This window comes from Neopsephotus bourkii, unplaced genomic scaffold, assembly GCF_033783945.1.
Source record: "Neopsephotus bourkii isolate Nb327-2 ecotype Australia unplaced genomic scaffold, CSIRO-AGI_Nbou_v1 NB_1589, whole genome shotgun sequence".
Lineage (NCBI taxonomy): Eukaryota > Metazoa > Chordata > Aves > Psittaciformes > Psittacidae > Neopsephotus > Neopsephotus bourkii.
Genome location: NW_026902065.1, coordinates 5,045,221 through 5,068,967, shown reverse-complemented (window position 1 = coordinate 5,068,967; position 23,747 = coordinate 5,045,221). Strand labels below are relative to the sequence as shown.

Here is a 23,747-nt window from a genome sequence, read left to right as displayed (position 1 = left end):
TGCAGAAGTGCTGGCACCATTCATGTTTACAAACCTGGCAGAAAGTAAAGGTTCCTTTATTTTTACCCTAGAAGTGATTTCCACACAAAAGGCTTAAAAAATTTAAAACATCAGAACCTGTTGGTACTGCTGTTCACAACCACGCTGGTGTTCTGACTCCATTCAAGCCTCAACCAGCGCCCATAAAGACATACTAAAGTATTAGATTGCTTCACTACAGTGCCTCATGCGTAAACAGAAAAAATAAGTCAGCTTCCTAATAAAGAGGAACATACCACCTTTTTTTCCACATCAATGAGCAGCCAGTTGCTTCCTGGTTTTTGCTTTGGCAATGAATATGATGTACACACTTCATGAACAAGGTACATAAGGTTTTTTCATGGTGTCCTCCTACCTGTTTTCACTTCAGTCTTGGTTAGTCCTGTCACCAAGAACAGATATGGTAGCCAACAACCACCATACCACACCAGTGTTACATACCTGTGTTTTACCAATGCCATTTCTACCCCAGTGAGTGAGGCAAAAGTAGCCCTAACACATCAACTCCCCAATGATCTCTTTGGCAGACTACTATCCCATAGACCTTTCATAATTACCATTTCCCAGTGTTTGAAATACCCACACTGTAGCACCAAATAGCAAGGCTCCCAAGCATCCTCACAGAGACAGCTTACCCTCTATCTCTGTGTCAGCCTGTTAGCTTTAGTTCAGCCTCATCTGAAAATAAACACACTCCAACAAATCACTAAGTAAAATTTCCATATGTATTATGTCAGTTACAGTTATGCAATGGCCAAATATTAGTAAATTCATAGCTAGTATTAAATTAAAACTGAAAAAAACCCAGCGACAAACAGTTCCATGGCACGTACCATTCTTACCATGGGATAATGCTCACCCTTTGTCCAAAGGGACAGTGGAAACAAGTATAAATATAGAAACTGTCTCGAAACTGCAAATCTAAGCCTAGGTTAATGCTCTAAACCGTCACTGACTTTCACTAAAATTATTCAGATCCAAACATAAGCAATGATTTAGGACATCAATTTATAACATAATGCTGGTGACCCTGTACCAGTTAGGCTGGATTGGTTTCTGTCCACAAAGCAAACGACAGAGTGGCAATATTTTATCGCTGGTCTTGCAAAAGCATATAGTATGTAAATATATTGTTTAAAGATATATGTACACATTGCCCCAAATTCAGCTGTCGCCGAGTATTCTTCTCCTGGTTTTCAGTAATTTTGAAACAAAATAAATACCAAGCCCTTTCTGTTTGGATGCTTTGCTTTGTTTTTCCAGCCTGAATGAGTCTACAGATATTTTCTTAGTTATACAAGGCCAATGTTTCACTTTGCAAACATTGAAGATGAAGGAACACTTGAAGCTTCAGCACCAGAAGAAAAACAAGGAAGAGTGCAGAGGATAGCTCCATTTGGAAGCACAGAGCTATAACAATTATTGTTCCAGTTTGTTACAAGTAGCTCATAAAGACTTTTATTCTAAGCAGTCCCACTGTTCCTGACAACCAAAGCGATTCTTATGTGGGGTCACACCCTCAACACCCTTGAGCTGACACAGTTTGTAATCTTGCAGAACAGCAACACAAACCAGTTCCCCATAAGCACTGGAGAATCAGAATATTTGCCATCTCTTGCAAAATGTCATCTCAGTTTATTCAAGACTTCACCTACTTCTTTAGAAAAAGGAATCTATCATACTTGGAGTTTGTTTCAGTGGTTTTTTTTGTTGCTGGAGCGTTGAGTTCTTGACCTAAGGTTTTATTTATGTTATGTTGAACGAGGGCAGGGAGAGAAGAGAAGCACCGTAATATTAGCATATCAATTAGTACTACTTGTGATGACACCAATGATTCCCGTTTGTCCCCCATCTCTCCCTACTATCCTCATTCTGCTGCCTTTTTCAGTTTTTCCAGAGTGCTGTGAACAGAGCTGTGAAGTTCATTCCTTTGAGAGAACAACATTGCTGATTTCCTCTAAGTCTTTGCTTCCATAGGAAGCAGATACCTGGCAGACTTGCAAGGGAATGCTAAATCAGCTATGGAAGTTCTGCACTGTTGTCTGTTTCTCAGAAAGTCGTAGAAGTTCTTCTCTAATTGCTTTGATAAGAGAGGCTGAAGAGTGACCTGGCTGGAGGTCCTCAGTGGAACTGGTGGTGTAGCAAAGGCCCTGGCCCTGAAGGCTGTTGTGTGGAAGCTGAGCAGGGGGTGCTGAAGGCTGCCTGGCTGAAGTCCTCGGCATCGGGAATACTGGTGAGGAGGAATATTCTTGGTGTCCATGCGTATGCGTCTGGAAAAAGGTAGAAAGCATTATTATACTTTCTGAATAAATGTAATAATCCCAGAATAGACAAGAAAGCAAAAACGCAACAAACAGAGGGAAAGCAACATGGAGATGCTTCTATCTGCTGCCACTGTTCTTCAGTTGTATGAATGAATGATTCCTCTTATGAAACACAAAACAACAAGCATACACAAATTGTCGGACTGCCTCAAGTTCAGGGATTTTCAAAGTCTCTTTGAGCATCCATTAAAAAGTCTCACCCCTTTACTAAGATTGTATGTTAGAAACTGCAGTGGAAGGAGGTGGGGAGAAAACCCACATAACTGGAAGTCAATAGAATTGGCTTTTATTTCCTTGGCTTTCCATCAAATTCCTAAAAGACAACAGGCAAATCACTTTATTCCCGACTGTCATTCCTCCATACTGTTTCCACACAGAGATACTACTATTTTCACCTTCCCCTTCACTGCCTGGCTTGCCTGTTCAGGCTGTACACTTGTGAGGACGCTGTGACTGACCAGTGCCCAGGAAAACATGGTCAACAGAAAAAGTGGCAGGAGAAAATTATTAAAATCAGAAAGATTGTATTTTTTTATATACTCAATAGCTGTTTTAAACATCTGAGAAACTTTATCCCAGTTTAGGGACAATCATTGTTTCAGGGTAGAAAGGGGTTAATTCTCTATTTGTTTGTAAGGTACATTTTCTAACAAAACAAGAGAAACAAAACACAAGCCTGAGTTTATGGGTTTGTCTATCTGGAAAAAGATCTGCTTACACTAAAACAAAGCATGAATTTCCAGTACACTAAGTGGACTCCATGGATTCCCGTATGGGCACATGAGATGTACATTGTGAAAATCTAAACTCCATCCCTAAAGCAAGGGTTTCCTCTTGCCTAATACTGCTGAAGGCTGAGAGTCAGATGGAAGAAAACACTGGACATAAAGGACTTGAACACACCATGCTAAATACGCTCAGCTGCGAGCAAAGCAGCATAATCCCCTTTCAAAGGGTCTCTGCTGGGGACGAGGAGCAGCTCACTGCAGGAAGCTCAGGTCACAGTTATCACAGTTTAGTGAGCACTAACTACTCTTTCCCTGTGGATAAGCCCTGAGTAGTAGCAGAGAGAGCAATCTGATGAGGGAAGAAAGGACTGCAAGGTCAGCTAGAAGAGGATTTAGGGGTAAGGGGGAAGAAAATGAAGGGATTACAGCATAGACCCTGGGAAGGATATAGGGGACCAAGGGTGACTGGCAGCTCCTTTACATCTCTCATAATATAAATTACTAAGATCTAAGACATTTTATATAAAGTATAACTTGTAACAGATTCTGACTCTCTTTCACAGCTCATGTGAAGCACTCATCATTTACACAGTTAATTTGGGGATAGAGAGTAAGAGGAAAAGAGGCTTTAATAGAAGAATGATAGGTAAAGAAGGTTTTCCAAGTATCATCCTGTCTTACTACTTATAAAAGCGAGGTGATTTTAGTATCAGAAAGGAATGAATGGGTGCCTTGATTGTTCAGAGCTATTTATTTGGCAGCGAAACCTGAAACTAATTCATATGTGCAGTCTAGAGTTAGTAAACCTGACAAGTGCTCTGTGGGTTTATAGAAAAGAGGTGACATAAAAAATATTAAAAGCAAGCATTCCTTGACACATGAGTCTTAACAGCAATCTAAATTATATTCAGGTTTCTTTTGCCTTAAAATGCATTACACGATTCAGCTCGTATCACATATTGCACTGAACTGCCACCGTAAGAATGGTATATTAAGGAAAGTTAGGAAGAAATCTGATGACTACAGTGGCTGTTTTTTACCATTAAGGCTATGAAAGTTTCCTTAAATAGAAAAACAGAAGTGTGTATTTCTGTGATCTCTTATATAGCATCAGAATCAAGCCAGACTGGCTTAGAAACCTAACCTATACTAAACTACAACAGCAAAATAAGGAGACTAAAAAGCTTGGAAGAATTATTGCTGGGCTTTTTTTCCCACTTTCACATTTCTTTACTAACAGAAATGCACATTGATATATAATATATATGTAAGAATCTATAGTTTTATATAGTATCTATAAATTACATACTTTCCTACAAAAACTTCTGTATAATTAACAGCAGTACAAAATAATTGTCAAAAATATCTTTACTGAGTCTTCCTTCTTAAGGAAAAAAGATGTAAGAGATCACATTGTGAATTTTTTAATCTTCATTTAGTAACTGTTGAACTCTTGCCAATTTCAACTGGATTTTATGTATAAATATACACACAAACATATATGTATGAACAGATATCTAACATCCACAAAAACAGTCAGCTGATTAGCACATCCTGATTTGTGCCATCACTGAGTCTGAGTGGCAGAAAGGCTAAGTTAGGCTGTGCCCAGCTACAGCTGTCAGCCAGTGTGTATCTCACAGGGGATAGCTAGCAGACATAAGAGACAACTTGAAGTATGGTAAGATGGTTTAGAGATACTGCAGTGGGCAGCCAGAGTATAAAAATAGAATTGAAGGATAAGAGTGGCTTGGGGGAAACACTGGAAACCTGAAGATGATGTGGGAGAACAGTGGAGGCTACAGGGGATTGTAGATGGGTAATAAGTGATGCCAAGTGGTGGGAGGGAGGTAGCTATGCAACACATTACAGATATCTGTAAGAAATGAGGCTTCATCTGTTCTGCTGCTCAAATGACCACTTTCTCAGTACTGTATTTTGTGTCAGCTAAGGAAATGCTGTAATTAACCTGGTTGTCCAGGCCTTCCAGATGGAGAATTAAGGTGAAATGATAACCTGCACACTGGCTTTGGATGAGGAGATACAAGTGAGAGGTCACATTTCAGTGGAAAATCAGGTGTTGACTGCTGGAGTAATAGCTGAGGACAGTGTGAGGAGAAGTGCCACTGCAGGAAGACAAATCCAGATGCTTCTTGAGTTTGTGGGGGAGAAGAACGCTCTAGACCTAATCTTCCTAAGAGCAGGAAACTTGCTCAGACTGAGGGAACAGTAAGACTGTTTACAAGGGATCGGTGGAATATTGAACCATGGAGGGATATGACCATCATTAAGTAAAACCTCCTTTCAAAAAGAAGGAAAGATAAATTCAGAGCTCTGTTCTAGTGAAGGAATCCAAAGTACAGAAAACTAAAAGAGTCAACTAATAATACCTTTTTTTTTTTCTTTCAAAGGAATGATCCCTTGTAAAAAAGAAATGATTCCTCATAGGAAAAGGAAAGTGCAGGCACTAGATGAGCTCTCCTACAACTAAATGACACCATACTCAAATAGCTCTAGTCCACGATCTCCTCCTTTTGCCTTTTTTCATTTTTAAAGAGACCAAACTGAAAAATGTAACACTGCAATAACATACAAGCTGCAGCAACCAGAGAGCAAAAAGTTCTGTGAAAGCTAAGGATGTGTTTTAAATTCTGATTAATTAAAAGAAAGTCAACCTGGACTGAGGTGACATGTATCCATCTGAAATGGTGACTGAAGGTGCAAACTGCAACCAAATGATATTGTACTGGGCCATGAATCTTTTAAAGTTATGCAGGTAACACGTCAAACATGTTGCATTATGTTTGCAGAACATAATGGGTCCATAATTGAATTTTCAGTAATGTTTGTGATTCATATAATAAAATGTTAAGAAAGTAACAGCTGAACATGCATTTGGGGGACAGAAGGGAAAGGCCCATAGACCTAGAAAAGAAATGTAATTTTCAGAGAAGACAGACAAATTATAAGGGGCAATGAATGGTTACCCAGAGATGCCTCTGAAAATGGAACAACAGAGATACTAAGATCTCTCATGCAACTGCTTTTCTAGATGCAAACTGAAATTATAATCTTCTTAACACTCAAATGTCACAGTTCCATGCACAGATAGCAAGTTAAATCAGGCAAATACATCTTCCAGCTTTGACAGTTAAAGTTTCTGAATAGTATCAGTAGAGTTTGTCTCCTGTATGCCAAGTTCTCAAAGGCTTTAATGCTGCCCCTCTCAAGCTGAGCTGGAGTAGTGGCAGCTCAGCTACACCAAAATCTAGAGAGCAGGCCTATCCTGTTGCATTTTTTCTCTGCAAAGCCATTTTGAGATCATGCAGTACTGCAAAGCAACTTCAAGCACTGTGAACCCACACTGCCTTAAGTGTGCAAAAGGAGGAGATCCTTCCGTCCTTCCTCCCTCAAGGAAGAAACCAGAACGATAGCTTGAGCAAAAGAGCAAAAGAAGAAGCATGAAGTTGTTGCTCTCAAGAGCACTTCAATAAAGCTGTCATAGGTCAGTCTGCTTCATGATGCAAGTACTCAAACATGGACTGGTAGCAGGCTGCTGTATCTTTCCTGGAAAGGCCATGTACTATCTTCAACCTCACACATCTGGTTGAATCAGAAACGTCAACTTCTAGAAGCACCACTGCCAAGATGATGAAATCACGATGGCTGCCTAGGCAGCACTGGTAAATGAGTACATATTAATTTACCACATCCTGCTCACTGGGGCTTGAAAGCAACTTGTTTAGAAGCACCTCTACTGTTATATGCAAGTATGTACCTTATTCCGTTGCCCTGACTCCTGCTGTTGCGCACTGATACGTAAGACAAAAGAACTATACCAATACAAAGTAGGACAGCAGTCTGGGACAATTTAATTTAACTTTTCTTACTTACAATGGTCTCAAAATACAGTGGCATATTTCAAAGAAGAAAATGGAAATCAGTATCCACCTCTGCTGGAGCTCAGAAGCAGAACTGGGTGAACTGCAATTAATGGGTGAAGGCCTCAAGTGAGAAAAAAAATAAACAGGTTAGGGTAAAGTGAGAGAAAGCATTTAGAGAGCAGCAAAGGTGACAGCAAGCGAAAGTTAGAAGAGCTAAAAAGGGTTTGAAGAGCAAAGCAAAGAATGTCAGAGAAGCAAACTGAAAGTATTCCAGGGGGAAAAAGTTCCAAACAGTAATGCAGGAAAATAATATACCCGAACATATCATCACTACTTCGGAAACTATGCAAATGTGTAACACAGTACTCACTGCATCTCGCCTAGCATATTCATCCTCTCCACGGTACTGGGGCCACCCTGGCCCCCCCGGCTGGCCATGCCCTGCTCTGCCTGAGGGGATCTCCACTTGTTGACCTCCGATCCTGCTAGCAATTCCCACCTGAGTGAGGTGCTGTATCTGAGAACCTTAAAAGCAAATATTGTTTTTTCATCTTTATACACAGTAAAGTTTGTAGGGCAGACAAATGACAACATAAAACTTTGTTGGAAGCAGGAAACAAGAAGAAATTTGAGCTCTGTTTCTGTGCAATTAATAAAAAAATCAGCAAAAAGAAGGCTCCAGTGTAGAATAAAGAAGGAAAAGTTATGTGCCTTTTGTGCAGTTCATGTGAGTGTGATGCTTTTCATTGCCACTGCATGGAAAGAAGAGGTTGAGATACATGCATCTCAGACACGGATTACACTTCACTCCAAAAATATGCCAGCCCTTTCCAAACAGTGTTTACTGAAAGCCCTGGCAATGCTTTCATGTAAATTACTTAGCAGCAAAGAGAAGACATTTGCTCCTGTGGTACACCTTATTTGCATCACACTGGCAAGACCCTAACTCTCCAGAATGCTTTCTATTCCACCTCTCAGCATAATAAAACACAAGACTATATAAGAGCATGGTTCTTTCAGCTCTGCTTTGTGGTTAAATATTAAACGATGCTGTCGTTGACTAACGAGAAGGTCAGAACACACTGTATCTCCTTTCAGCCTGAAAGCTAACCTCCTCCTTTCTCCTTTCTTTTCCCTTCCCCTCCCCTACTGCTGTTTTCAAACACATGCAAGGACAGCCACCACCATTAATTGCAAGAGATGTAACAACATGCCAGCTTTTCTTTTTCCTAAATTTCCTCCCACAGGGGAACACAATTTATTTTGTTATTATTATTATTATTATAGTATTTTATTATTCATTAGAAATGAAACACATTTAATAAATCCACAGATACATAAGAGAAAACTGTGTACATATGTACAAAAAAGGGAGGAAAAGACAAAAACAACAGATGGACATTTAGGTCACTTCCATATTTTCCTCTCAAAAACCTCCAATATTTGAGAAGTTTGATATTTGCACATAATTATGCTGAAGGACAGGAACTAATAATTTGAATTGCCTCCAAACTTTCAAGCAGAATATATATGAACATTTAGAGAATAGTGTGAATAGGACAATAACACAATCATCATTAAACTGTAGCAGTCACTACATCCCTGTCATTCCCATTCATTTAACATTTTCAGGGAGAGGATAGCAGCTATCAAAACTAGGCCTCTGACAGGAGTATATGATTGTATTTTCAGTCTTTTCCAACTCCCCAGGAAGAAAACATTTCTCTGGGAGAAAATTAACTGTGGCACTTGCGTAAGAATGGAATCTTTTATTCTCAGAATCAGTGTTCGCTGCTTAATTGCCATGTGACATTAGAATCTTATTCATGATAGCACTGATGAGTGTTACATAAATTATCGCAACCAAATCAGGGAAGGGCAGACTTTATACAGGAGAACAGCAATAGATAACATTGTAAGAACCTAAAAGATCCTGCTTTTATGCATGTTTCTAGGAAGAGAAATTAGAAATAGAGATGCAGAGAAGTATTAAAAAGGTTTGCTATTTAGCAGGCTGATTTGGGATGCATTAGTCAGCTCATTTAGTACAATAAAATAGTTGGCAGTGGAAAGTTAGCATACACTGTATGGTCTAAAACTATGAAGTAATTTTCCATTGTTAGAGAATGGGGTTTTTTGAAAATATGCTGTGTGATAACCAATGCCTGTGAGATACTAAAAAGGTGGCAAAGCACTGCCTGTTTTTGCAAGGTCCTATGGATGTAAAGTTAACCACACTTTATGATCGCTTTTTTTTTGGCAGTGAAGACAAGAATCACATTTCAAGTGTATCAGCTGAAGGAGACTGATGTCATAATGGTAACTTCAGTGTAAGAGTAGATACAGAAAATGATCAGTTATTTTAGAGCATATTCAACTTAAGTGAAGTGTACCTGCAGTGCTTCCAACTGGTCGTGGCCGTGCCACTGATGGCATTTCCTCTGAGTATATCCCTCTGGAGGAATACTGAACCTCAGGTGGCTGCTGGTCTGGGTGCATTAATTCCGCAGGTTGAAGAAAACCTGGCCCAAAGTTCTGCCTGTGGAAAAGCAAGGACTCAAGATTACAACAAGTGAATTCCCTAATTGGAAACAGTAGTGCAGTTGCACCTCATACAATAGCTGTTTATGATGCCCTTTCAAGTACATTTTAACCTTAAATGTTAAAGAAAATAATTACATCTGAGGAATATATTCCTCCTTCATGATCTGCATTGCACTACAGTAAGAGTTATAAACTCTTCACAAAATCTCACATCTCTACAGTAACCTCAATGCAGAGAAAAGCCCACAGATGTTGCTTTCTCCTTGGAGAAAAAAGTATCTTCAATGAAAATCAGAAAAATAAGACTTCAGTAGTGATATAGCTGCTTATCTCAGCAACAAAACTGACTCTTACTCAAGAGTTTCTGGGCACACAAACTGTTAAGACATAAACAGTCACCAATCTCACTTCATAAATCGTGCCAAGGTAATGGAACTTGTAAAAGGAACACTCTAATTCGTCCTCAGAAGGGAGTAGAGCTGCTTTTCCTGTGTTTCCTATTAACGTATCTTAACCCTGGCATGGAGAGATTGCATTTTAGGAGACTGATGGCAGCTGAGTTTTCAAGGGTTATTGATTCCTGTCGATATGGTGGAGGTGTGGATGCTCAAACTTCAGGTGTTTAGGGTACAGGCTAGTCTCTCTTAGATTCCAGAGTATGATCAAAGATAGACACGTTCCTCAAGAGGTATTCAAAGCAAAATACTAGGTTCACTAAATCATTTCCTGCAGGAGCCTCTCACTGATGAGTATAAAGGAAACAAAGTGAGATAAACACACTAAGTCAGGCACATGAAATTACATGCAGTGAGGACTAGGGATGAGTTTTCTATGCCATTTACCGCATTAGCATCTAACCCCTTCTAGGCTATAGACTGCAGCCTGTCCCATTCCTGAAGAACTCAGTTTTACACTCTTTCATTCTACAGGAAAATCCCGTGACTGCACCTAATTCAAACTGTTCTTGATTTGTGCTTCATTTGGAAAACTACCTACCTTTGTATGACAGCCAGATAGCACAGAAAGTCGGCATAATAATAAATAGCCTAATAAAGCCAAGTAAGAGCATAATAAAGAACAAAAAAGCAATTGTAAATTAAAGTACTAGCTACTTGGCATACAGTATTAAATGGAGGTGGTGTAAGGGGTTCAAGCTGCAACAATCCTATTGTGGAAGTGCCAAAATTTCCCCGGCTCCCCTGCATGCAATCCCACCTGTCCACTCAGCAAACCTAAAGGAAACAATTTCCAACCAGACTTAGAAGCTAGTTAAAATAAACGCTTGAATAGGTAGGTAATGTTTAACAATACCGCCTTACGTTAATCACTGTAACCAGTAAAGGATGTGATCATCTGGCCCTTTATGACTGCAGTGCTGAGCTGGAACCTTATAGCTGATAAAGTGTTACTAATTTTTTGATGTTGTCTAAAGAAAGTATTTTCTCAACATTCCTGCAAATGTACTGGTTTTGTGCCAGTTTTTCGGAAGAAAGGAAGTATATCCTTTACTGCTGATGGATTTGTACTTAAGAGGTGCATATTTAATAACCCATCACCCTTTCTTCTCCATCTTCTTTATAACAGATATAGCTACTCTTTATTATCAGAGATCAACACAAGAGTATAAAAATGGGATTCATCTCTGAATCTGTATCATACAGGCTTTCTAGTGCTCCTCCCTATTTCCAGACTGAGACACAGCTTTCATCTTTGCACATTAAAAAAAAAAGTAAAATTAATCTCCAGTTATTTAAGTGGAGAGATACTACCCCAAAAATCAATTTTACACCACTAATCCACTATGGCTAAGTATTTCTATCTCTGTTGCATGATGCAATATTCATTTTCTGGCAAAAGCTGTGCATTGTTCCCTCATGTTTGCCTAGCTGTTATGTGACCTAGGTCTTTCACATTCACTTTTTTTTCTACCCAGGCTGGTTCCACTTCATTAAAGATGCTATGTTTGTACAGAGAAGGGAACAGTACAGTCACACAATTATTATTCCATGCATTGGATATTTAAGCCAATGGACTATGACATTGATACATGCCACCTAATCATACTGACCTCAGGTTATTTTTCCTTCCTCTAATTGGTGCACTGCTTCTATCAATTTATCATTATCTTCTGAATTTGAGCATAACCCTCACTACCCAAGCATGACGACTCTCCACTTGTTTTCTATTGGCCAAGCTCTAGGAATCCTTCTATTCTGATGAAATTTTAAAGGGATTCTTCCTGTTAAAGTCAATGACCTTACACATTTTTAGCTTAATCTGACAGCACTGGAAAAGGAAGCATCTGAACTATTGATAACGATGCCATTCGTTTGTAATTTACAGACAGCCAAAGTGCCTATGCCAAATGTTGATAAACTTTTGAGCAAAAAATATGCCGCAAAGACACTATCTTGCTCAGCTGTATTAACATGGGTTACAGCACTTTCATGATTAATTTATCACATTGTCCCTGAATGCATAATAGGCCAACAAAGAGAGAATTCTCACTAACAAACAATCGGTTATGCTTTGTGTTGGCAGTTCCAAAGCTCAATCTTCAAGGTAACTTAAAGTACAAGAAATACACTGCAGGTCATATTGTATGCCATTTCATGTATGCTCCACTCACACTGAAACTGTCACCTTCAGCCAAGGCCTAGGTAAGAAAATGTGCTTAGAGATGCTTCCTTTTCCAGTTGTCCCTTTCAAAAATCAGGTTGCAAAAGAATGGGTAAAGGAAAGTTCTTAGTAACCATTTTACCATCGAGTTCCTAAGGCAGTGAAGACTTTAGGTGAAATCTAATGAATGATATGGATACCAGTGGGATTTCATCTTACATGGAGAGCTGTAAGAAGGTAATGGGAGAGCAGCAAGAGGCCACCATTTCACCATCTAGGTGAGTTGCAGCAGTTTGGAGAGGGTGAGACAAGTCTGACCACAGTGGTAACCATGAGGAGTCAAGAGTCCAGCCTCATGTGTAGTTAAAATACAGACACCAAACATGGAATTGACAGTCACTGGACAGCTGTTTTCTTCTCTTTGCATGATTCTACCACAGCAAGACCAGGAGAAGACAGAAAATTTGCTCTTTCCCCTGATTTTAATAATAGGCCTGCAGGGCAGGTTTTGTGTGGGAGGGTCACCATACTCTGAAATTTGTTCTCAACTTGGTTAAAAATAGAATGACTCTGCTAGCCATGTGAAAGCTTTTGAGAGTGAGCATTGCCCTGAGGCTACAAAACAAGATGAAAGCAAGAATACTGGGAGAATGACATGCATCTGAGTAACTGTTTCAGGCACTCTAAAAGCTGAAACTCAGTGGTTTATGCAGTATTTGGAAGGATATCTCTATAGCCAAGGGGATAGAAATGTATTTCTTTTACATGGAGGCTTGGATTCCACACAGCATATATATGTCATTCATGCTACATAAATAAATTACACAGGCTGGATCTGGACTCTTGTTACTTCCCATTTATACAGTACTTTGCATAATAATATACCAGTGCCAGTAAGAACCCTTGAGGAATATTAAATGATAATTCTATCAGTGAAAAGCTACCTTGGTAGGAGACCTGGTGCTGTTGGCGGAGTCATTCCAAATTCCACGTATCTCTGTGAGAAGAACAAAAAAAACCAAATTAAAATAAAAACGCATGCCCTGGGAAGTCCACTGTTAGTCTTTTAAGTGATGAATGGCAGAGATCACTAGATCTGTATGTGTGACTTGGTTGCATCAAGACCTTGGTTCTACAAACCCAGAAGCACAAGAAGACCTGTGAATTGCTGCTACAGTGGTTAGCAGTCTCTTCTGTCTCATCAGAGGCTTAACTTAAGAACCTTTCAGAAATACTTTCTCTCACTTGCAGAAGATCAAGGGCTTCTCCAAAGTCTGCTTAGCTTAAAACTTCCAGAAAACCAAGCTTTGTATTTGGAAATCTCTATACCTCAACCAGCATCAGATTGCAGCAGAGACCATGGGACTCGGACTGAACAGTCCAATGGCATTATGAAACTTGTACTGAATTGTTGTAGAAATGGAGATGACGTAAAAGACTATCCATGTGTCTCGGTGCTCCATAAAATGCAAAAGAATCATACACAGAAATACTGCTTCCCTATCTGCCACTTCCTGAAAGCTTTTGAATACCCTGCTGAAAAATATGACCTAAGCCCACTACACTCTTTTTTTCATTGTCAAAATATGAACTAGCATGCGCATTTAAAAAAAATAAAGTTTTACTCTTGGGCATAACAAGACTGCTCTGTGAAAGATTATAACTGGGAAGAACAGAAAAGTTATCCTAAAGTAGGAGAACTATCTTGTCTTGTGGTAGGAATGGGAAAAGGGAAAAAGACCTAAATGTATTGCTTAAAAAGCAAGTTCACCATCTTCTGATGGTCATTTCTGAATTCTCCTGGTTCCAGAAACTGATCCACATTCGTGATAAGTCCTGATGGCAAGGGCACAATAACAGTGACCATCGCTCAACTGGTGCGAGCTACCTGCTCAGAAAAGCCTTTTAACTTGCATCACTCACATTAAATGGGTTGTTTACTGCCTGAGTTGGACCATAAGGTGATCCCCACTGGGTACATGTGGTTTCCCTCCCTGCTCGAGCAGGAGTGTTGTTTACCGGCTGTCCTGCAGAGACCCCGGGTGGTGCGATGGCAGTGGAATTGGCTGCTTGGCTACTGGGAGCCACCAGCGCAAAAGCATCATCCAGCAGCGAGTGCATGGTTTGCCGAGCCTCTTCAATGGATGGCTGCGGTGGGATGTACTGGGAGACTGGGTGGGAAGACAGGCCGGGGAACTTCCCCACATCAGCTGAAGAAGATGTCTGAGGTTCAGGAGGCAAGTCTGGGTCAGACTGGAGAAAACAGAAAGAAGGTGAAGGGCAGCCACAGAGAAGATCTAATCAGCCAGCTTCCAAGCCCCTGTGGGCCTTAAGTCTGACCAACATTTTCTTTGCCAAAACCACAATGAAATAAATGGTACAAGTGCCAGCAGTGGACAAACCTTGCCCTTTACCCTCCCCACTTCTACATGCACATATGCATGCACATGCATGATGCTAACTGTGTAAATACTTCACTGTCATCTGTGAGACTCTGATCTCAGACAAGACAGCAGAGCCTTTTGCAGGAGTTAACTTGGCTGTAACAGAAATATCTTGTGGTTTGCAAGCACATAATGAAGTCATATAGAAAGCATCTACTCCACCCAGAAAAAAGACAATCAGCTCTGTCTACATCTCTGACTTCTCTGCAGCTTTTGCAGTTCCAAGAAATGAATTCAGTCTTTAGCTTACAACTGACCACGTCAGCAGTAATATTAAACTGGCATTATTATCTCTCAGGAAACCACACAAATGGAACTGTTATGCAATTAAGTGGATACCTGCATGGAACTTGAATTTGGGTGCATCACCTGAATGGGATTTATACAAGTACTTCACAGCAGCAATACCTGAGGCATGCATCGCAATTACTACGTGGGATGTTACAACACAGGCTTATTGTTCATCAGTAACAGGAAATTAAATGAGCTTTGCAGCAACAGACTTATTATCAAAGCTCATTCTTACCACTGCATGCCAACTGCAAAATCAGTCATCAAGATGCAAAAGCCTCTACTTTATCAGGAACTTAGCATTCCAAGTACTTTCTTGCTACAGATGCCAAAGGGGCTGAGTTTTCTGTGTGACATGTCTTAATTAAACAGCTTCAGATGATAATTCATTCTGCTGCAGCATGACATTAAAATCATTACAGTCTTGTTTGAAGGCAGAGGGAAACTGCAGAAATAGACATTGTAGTCACCTGACTGCATATGCAGTTAATGGTGAAATTCTTAAACATTAATAAGCCATCTTGCAAGATGAAAATTGTCCAGGGGTTTCCAATATTAGCATTAGGCTTAGTAAAGTCTGCTCAGAAGTGGTTAAAGATGCCTAAATAGAGTCTGTGACATGGATATGATTGAACAGAAGCATTCTCCAGTGTCTTTGTTTTTTTCAGACAGGAAGCAAAATTAATTTGCAAGACATTGCATAGAATTGTTTCAAGTTACTGTAGTACAAAGACATGTTTCTCTTTCATTAATAATTAATTCCCACATTTGAAAGATGAGAATATTTCTCATGAAAGGAACTGAGTCTTCTACTCTGCGAGACCAAAGGAAGAAATTTTCTGTAACATATGAATATATAACATCCAGCAAATTGGACTAGAGTGAAACTATGTTCAAGATATTGCAGAACATGCCAAGCACACTTTCATATGCATAATACAGTGACATTAATGAAAACAAGATTTTGGTTCTTGGCCTCTTTAATATCAAGGAATACTTGGCAGAATTTTACTGCTTAATACTGACAAACTGCCAATGAAATCCCTGTTTCACTTTGATTTACACGCTAACTACACAGGACTGAAACTACCCATATAGACCATAGCCAGAAAGCAAAAAACCTCCCAGTGTCACAACTGTAATTACAATTATCAGAACACTCCTGTCATTCAAGAGACATACATACAATATATGCAGAATTATTGACTCCTGGGGGCCTTTTGTATGTCCCATCACTGTCAGTTGTGATTAACCTGTCCTTTTCTGCATCAATTGGACTCCCATTTATCTGATGTCGCCGGCGCTGCTTGGGAGAACGTTTTGCGCGAGAACTTAACAGGAGGAAAACAAAAAGCAGAGAGAAAGAACAAAAAAAACAAGACAACCATGATCACATTTCTTCTTGCAATTCTTCTTTGCATCCCACTCAAGGCTAAACTCCTTTGCCCATTCCCTCCAAGTCATGCTTGCCTCAGCCCTGTTTCTCTTCCCTTTCCCATTTTTTTTAATGCCACTCCCATTAGGTAGCCTTGAGTCTGACTCCTGCCTTTCTCTCATTGGCAGCTCTCCAAACTGCCTTATTCCTCCTTCAAACTCTCTCCACTGTCACATCCCTTCTAAATTTATCTTTCAAAGTTGTTTGTGCTCCAGCCTTCCCCCAGTGCTTCTCCTGATCTTTCAGACCAATGTCAACACATCTGCAGCAGCAGAACAGACCATAAAGATCTGCCAACAAAGGTCTGCGCTTGGCATTGTTGGGTTTAACCCTACGAGGCATACAAGCTATGGAACCCATGTAGCTAGAGAAAAAGTACTTTCTGTCAGTGCAGAAGCAGTTACAGGGTACCAGTGCTCTGGGAGCAAAGTGCCAGTATTCATAAACAGAGTTCAGAGAAGACTTTCTCTGAAAAGGCCAGGGAGGCAGGTCTGTGACACTCTACCCAGAGGGAATACATGAAAGGTTATCTCCTTGATTTGTGAGTTTGACATTAAAATGCAGAATCTTCAAGCTTTTTAAGTTGTTCAAGGGAGGGCTGAAGCACCTCTCCTATGAAGAGAGGTTGAAAGTTGGGGTTGTTCAGCCTGGAGAAGGGAAGGCTCAGGAGAGACCTTACAGCAGCTTCTAGTACCTAAAGGGGGCCTACAAGAAATCTGGAGAGGGACTTTTTACAAGGGCATGTAGTGACAAGACAAGGGATGATGGCTTTAAACTGAAAGAGGAGAGATTTAGGTTAGGTATTAGGAAGAAATTCTTCACTATGAAGGTGGTGAGGCACTGGCACAGGGTGCCCAGAGAAGCTGTGGCTGCCCCATCGCTGGCAGTGCTTAAGGCCATGTTGGATGCGGCTTTGAGCAACCTGGTCTAGTGGAAGGTGTCCCTGCCTGTGGCAGGGGGGTTGGATGACATTTAAGGTGTCTTCCAACCCAAACCATTCCACCCGAACCATGATTCTGTGGTCTTTCCCCCCCTTTATGAAAATACTCTTTCTTGCAAGTTTATATTTTCCATGTATCTTTTTTTACTACTTATACTGAAATCTTAATCCCCCATCATCACATAAGAATTATTCAAACAAATGGCAAAGCAAATGCTAAATTGTTTTAAGACAGTTTTCATACATTTGGGTTTATTTCTCAAGAATTCACTGTTGAGAGCTTGTAAAAGAATAATATGAAAACAAAAATACTGGCATATACTAAACTAAATACCATTTTAAACAACTCAAACTTTTTCCCATCTTTAAAATGCCTACCTCTTCCTCGGCTCTATGAAGACAGTAGGCACACTGCCTCCAGGGTCCAAGATCTTGTCAATCTGCATCTGTGCCTTGCGATATATTCTGTGCTGTTCTTTGGAGTCCACCACCACCACGTCATCCACCACTGGAAATTCGTAGTGCCCTTTGCGCTTGGCGCGAAGACGAATCTTATTGCGGTGGTGCTCAATCTCAGATTTATGCCTCAGGGCTGTTTGTATCTTAAAGAAGGAAGGGGGGCGGGGAAAGAGTAGTTTTCGCAACAGAGCTTTTTGCTGCTCTTCTGTAAACCTCTTTTCCTCAGATCCTTGGCTTCCCCTTCCTTTCTCCTTCCCCTCTCTCCCCAGATCTCTGAAGGAGTAAAGCAAGTCGCACAACTTGCAAACACTTTCTTTCTTGGACATTTTGCAGTATTTTCATTGTCTCCCCAGGGAGATGTACTATTAAACACAGTATGATTCCCAGAACAGCAGGTGTAGTTAGAGAGAGGTGACAGTTTGTTAACAAAACACAAAAAACTCTGGCTGTCTGCCAGAAGTGACACTGCTCTGAAAGAAATCAGTAAAAGCTATATCTACATTTGCTTGTCAGAAAGAGATACATTTGATCAGGTGTTGAAATCTGTCACCCACTCCCTTTAATGACCTTCATCATGTAAGCAGCAAGAACATAAAGCGCTGAGCTCATCATAACTCAGTGCTTCTGCTGAGCATGACAGGCCAACATAAGCGATGCAGAAATGGAGCAGCAATACAAGGGTCCAGATCCCTAGGTGAACAAGTGTTATCAGCTCTACATCAGGCTGAGTTTTCATGCCTCTCTCCCACTTTTTTGTTAATTCCCTGAGGAGCATGTCATCATGTGGAGAAAGCTATCATAATGGCAGCACTGGCCCAACACTCACTGAAATCATATCAACGGAAAACACTTGGGCACCAGATTAGGTAGCAACAACTGCTCCGCCTGTGCTGGACTAGTTTCTGAACACATCTGCACCAGCAAATTAAAAACCAAGTAAAATTTGAGTTTTGTGTATTCCCTCATGAAAATCCTGAAAAATTATGAAAAGGACACAAGCCAGATTTACTGTCTACATTTACAATTAGAACTGTATGTCTTCTGCCCATATACTGGATTTCTGTTTTGTAGCTCCCCTTGCCTGTGTATACTGGATATACACATTTACCTTTCTTCTGTAAGGTACTCATAAACTTCTTAACACAGTGAAGTTAAAGTTTTCAGTAAATCTTCCACTCTGAATTATGAGAGGATGCCATCTTACACCCAGTACAAGGTACTGTAAGGCCCAGTACGATATGGTTTCACAGCACATTACCGTCTCTCTTGATGCCCCAGGCATGCTCATATTCTGCTGACAGTAACATGAGCCTCAGAGAAAGCAGGAAGTTTCTGTGTATTTACTGTCAGATAAACACATCGGAAGTTGGAAGCAGTGCATGTGCTGCAAATTCACACCCCAGAATATGAAGATAACTTGTTTGTATATCAACATCCTGAGCTGCTGAAAAGTCAGAAGAATAGTGTAGAATGAAAACCAAGGCGGGCCAGATGTTCCAATACTCATCCATTAATTAACACTACTCTCATAAGTCATGTCCTGCTGACTAGCAAAAGGATGGCAACACAAGGTACCCTGACCATTAAATTTGCTTCTCTCTCTGTGTTTAAGTTTTGATTAGGCATCTCTTAAAAACAGTTCAGATTACCTCTCTGGACAGAAAAGGGATTATTCCTGTAACTTGTCAAACTTAATTCCTTAGGAACTCCTGATAAGAAGAAATGGGATACTTTTCACTTCCCACTTGGCTGGGCATGCAGTCCTCCACAAACATTCAAAACACTGCAAAAATACCTCTTTATTAATTTTGTTGGTCTCTGCTACTCGATCAGAAAGCACCGAGTTCTGAACCGGAGGTGCTGCCATCGGTTGCATAGCAATCAGCTGGATCTTGCTTGGCACCCGTCTGCTGGCATCTGAGGAACGTGACATCCTATCGACGTGTTCAAAGATAGAGGCTGATGAGTGCTGCTCATTTCCACTGCTGGTCTGAGGAGGTCCTAAATCACCAGAACAAATACAGAGTAAAGGAGTGCTGCCAGGGTTATCTCAGTCAAACATTAAGCTCTACAGATGCTATACTACAAGACTATGCCATGTTTTCCATCTGTGTTTAATTTGCCCTATAGGCCTTCCAGCTGATTCACATTTGATGCACAACAAGTTTACCCAGTGGTTTGCAAATTATAAACATTTTTCCATTATATTTCCAGAAGGGGAGCTGTCATTCTTCATTTCTGTAAATCAAGCTCTTGGCATTTGCAAACCACCAAAATCTCAATCTACTTTTCTCTATAAAAAGCTGTTCAAGTACATACTGCTAATGGTTCCTCTTATCGGTACTTAAGGAGATGCAAATTCCTCAAATGGAGGTTCAAAGAGCAATGACAGATGTCTCACTGCAAAATGCACTTCTTAAGAGACAGGAGGAGTGATACATGAACTAAACAAAAATACCATTAGAAACTCACACAAAACACAAAGAATTTTGCAGACATCTTACTGATTAAAGCTTTTAAAGCAGTTTTCTTCTCTGTGACAGGATAAACTGTTAGTATAGTAATGAGCAAGCAGCACAAATATTGCCATGTTGTAATTTGCTGAAGAGGTTAAATCAACTCCAACACAACCAGCAGGAGATCTTATGGAAACCAATACAAGTGAATGTCATGGCCTAGTTCTGCCAAGAGTTAATCACTTCAACAGAAATGGATCACCTCCATCAAGACTTGAAGTCTGTAGGATCAAGGATCACCCCTGTGGTTTGCAGTTAAGCACATTAAGATTTTCAGTTTGTCTGTATGTTTTCTAGAGATAGGCCTACAACAGGAACCATTATGTGGATTAGGCTTGCAAAAACTACTGAAGACTTGCAAAATAACCTTTTGTCTTGTTCACATGGTAATGCCACAAATTATTAAACTGCTTTTCACCATGAAATACAAGCAATAAGGGATTAAGATTTGTGACTTTTCATATACAGGAACACAACAGCGTAGAGGGGCTTAGTTCTGTGTCCTTGCACAGAACTCTAATAATGGACTGTGGTTCTCAGATTTAAATCAGGAGAATCTGATTTGTTTCGATACAGATTAATTGTTGATGAACCTGATCCAACTCCAACAGACAAGAAGGAAAACAGCCACTGCTCTGATCAATTTGCGACCTGTGCTGGTAATGAAGCACAGGGTTCAGAAGAGGAGTCTGCAGAAGATTAGTGTACATGACTTATTCCTTTGCTTCCCTCTTCTAGCACAAAAAGGGAGTTGGAGAGGAAAGGCATGGTATCGCTCATTACATTCACAGCACACTGCTTTTGGGCTGGAAAGAAATCTGGCCACAAGCTAAGAAAAAAATTTATTTTTCATACTTCTCAAATTTGATTAATGCATTTCAAATGTGCACATTTATAAATGGTATGCATCATTTATAAATGTGACTTTCCTGTATGTGTCCTTAAAAAGAAGGCAAACAGTTTCATTCAAGATTTCTGTCCCTGAAACGTTCTGCAAGACACAGAGCCTAAATGAAATATATCCTTCTCGCTTCTGTAGCTATTTATATGATCTTTACCATTTGTCATCTTCACAGCCCCATATTCATGTATTTTGTGGAAGCATGCAAGCACTGACTCTCACAGTGAGGGGCACAAGATAGTTAGTAGTTAGTGTGAATCCCTCAGAGCAATCCTATAGTGCAATGGAAGCCTGAACTTCTGCATCCATCTTTCCCATCTTCCCCATGTATCAGTAATTCTTTCCAGCCTTTCCAGTCTACCATCAGTTCTCAAAATTCAATGACCTCCAACATAAAATTTTAAGGTTATTTTCATATTACTTCATTAGCAAGGTGCAATATATTAAATTACGCTGAGCATTCACTCTAAATCTTTATAATTTCATCCATAACCTTTCCTTTTGTGCACATAAATAAGTGCTTGGCAGAGGCCTCTTAGCTGGAACGGTTTTTAAACTCATTTAGTAAAACTGTCCAGAAGTTCCATACCCCAAATTTGGTATTGGTCTACCATAACATCATATGTTACCCTCTTTTGCAGAAAAGACGCACCCACACAAAAAACCCCATAAGCTGCATCTGACCTTTAGATCCAATTTGTGTGCATACACTGAATGTGTCTGTAAGTATAAACTAAGATGGAATTACAGTTAAGTATGAAATCCATGAACTGCACAGTTCTGTACACATACAACAAAAGGAGAAATGATTTCTAACTCAACACACAAATGAGTTCCTTTAGAAGTTCTGACACAGTGAATAAGAAAGGTCTCTTACTTCAAGATTCTTATGCTATTGTCCATGGTTAGAAAATCTACCTTATAAAGCAGTCAGATAGCACTATATGAATTAAATTTTGATCTCAGACTATACAGTTGAGCCTAAAAAATAATGAAGATGCGTTCTGTCCAAATACTGGACAGAACATATTTAAACAACTAGCCCATATAGGTCACATGTCAGGATCAGTGTCCATCACTCTTCCCTGGCTTGAAACTACTAATTGAAGTATCAAGAAAATTAATTGCTCTGCAGGAAGCTATGATTTTGTATGAAAAGCAATACAGCTGGAGATAAGGAAAGGCTATTGCTTCCTGCACCCTCTTGAAATAAAAACAAGGGACACAGCAACCACAGTGCATAAAGCCTAATACGAAATCAGGTAGTCAATGGGAATCTTTCACTGGTCCACTGGTATTTGAATCATGTCAGAATATGCAGTTTCAGATAAATTTCAGTTTCTTTGTATCCCAGTACATCATGACTCTCATTAGTCACTTGTACAAACGCAACAATGGAAAGCATCATAGCCAGCCTTATACCCACCCTTCTTTACTACTGTAAGATGGAAACTGCTATCAGAGGACAGGGTCTTTAATTTATTACTAGATATGGTATGCATTATTAAAGAGAGTGTCAGCTTTCTCCTGCCCCATCTTTGCTATGGTTAGAAAATCAGCCAATCCTGATCAGAAAAACATTAGTTAATGAGAAAATACGGCTTTTTGCAGGTAGCTGGTGTTTGTCTTGGATTTCCAGTAAAGACATTAACTATACCTCTAAGTTGTTTATATAAAGCTAGTTTCAGGACCAACAGCTGCCTCAGTTTTGCTTCTTTTGAAGTTTTCCTCAATAATTTGAAAGGACTGGGAGGAAAATTAGAAAAAATGTCCCTGAATTGGATGACTATAATTTGCATTACTGAGATTATTTTTTTTTATACTTCAATAGCTGGAAAGCAATTTTGGTTTTTTTTTAGACTCAGAAGACAAATCCTTCCATCCTTAATATGTAATTGTAGCTACCCCAGCACCCCTATTCGTATCTGTACTCAGCTATGAGCTCTGGTTACTTACCCACTCTGTTTGCTCCTGACAACATAAAGGAAAAAGAAGAGACAACACAATAATTATTACAAATAATTCAGCTGGAATGGCAACTGGAGCAAACAGCAGTAAGATGATTGCATTTACTTGTGAATGAAATGCATGAACTTGGATCAAACTGCTAAGCCTCAGCTGCACAAAAAGGGAGCTGAATCTGCCATTTAACAGAGAGCTCTCTGCAGACAGTGCCTCCAATTTTGAATGCTAAAAATAGTCCCTATGATTACCAACCTAAAGGCACCAAATGCTGAAAAAAATAGAGTATCTGATCCAGTAAGGACATGATAGGTAAAAAAGACACATTTTACACAATATGCTTGCTGCCTTTGCCAGATAGTTGAGATGCAGCAATACCTAATACTTCTATACAAAAGGAAATGTTAAACCCTACATAAAGTTTTAAGCCAGATGGAAAATGGATTTCCCATGAAAGAAGAAATGGGATAACACTAAATCAGGGCAACAGAATTGGAGTTAGATAGGTTGGTGCAACTCATAAACCATCCTAAGGTGAGCTCTGTCATAGCATAATTGTTTTTCTATACATTTACTTGGACATGATTTCTGGTCCTGAGAGCAAACCTAAGGCGCTTAAAATACATACAGCATCAGTACAGTATCTTTGTAAATTGTGTAA

General features: G+C 39.8%; 1 protein-coding gene across 6 annotated transcripts in view; it reads right to left on the bottom strand.

Annotated features, from left to right (window-relative positions):
• Positions 1-746: 746 nt before the first annotated feature.
• Positions 747-23,747, bottom strand: part of KIAA1549 (KIAA1549 ortholog) — a 146,222-nt gene continuing 123,221 nt past the window's right edge. The window contains exons 13-22 of one of the 6 annotated variants that reach the window (XR_009728272.1): positions 23,081-23,095; positions 19,503-19,708; positions 17,627-17,850; positions 16,060-16,204; positions 14,062-14,391; positions 13,083-13,135; positions 9,369-9,514; positions 7,346-7,500; positions 6,986-7,096; positions 2,169-2,309 (exon numbers count right to left, since the gene is read on the bottom strand). Coding sequence is in view for 5 of the 6 variants with exons in the window: in XM_061371904.1 (XP_061227888.1) it covers positions 2,055-2,309; positions 7,346-7,500; positions 9,369-9,514; positions 13,083-13,135; positions 14,062-14,391; positions 16,060-16,204; positions 17,627-17,850; positions 19,503-19,708; positions 23,081-23,095 (1,529 nt within the window). In the remaining variant the exon portion in view is untranslated. Of the gene's footprint in view, positions 2,310-6,985; positions 7,097-7,345; positions 7,501-9,368; positions 9,515-13,082; positions 13,136-14,061; positions 14,392-16,059; positions 16,205-17,626; positions 17,851-19,502; positions 19,709-23,080; positions 23,096-23,747 lie in introns of all 6 variants that reach the window. The other 5 variants (XM_061371904.1, XM_061371906.1, XM_061371908.1 and 2 more) reach the window with 5 other exon arrangements.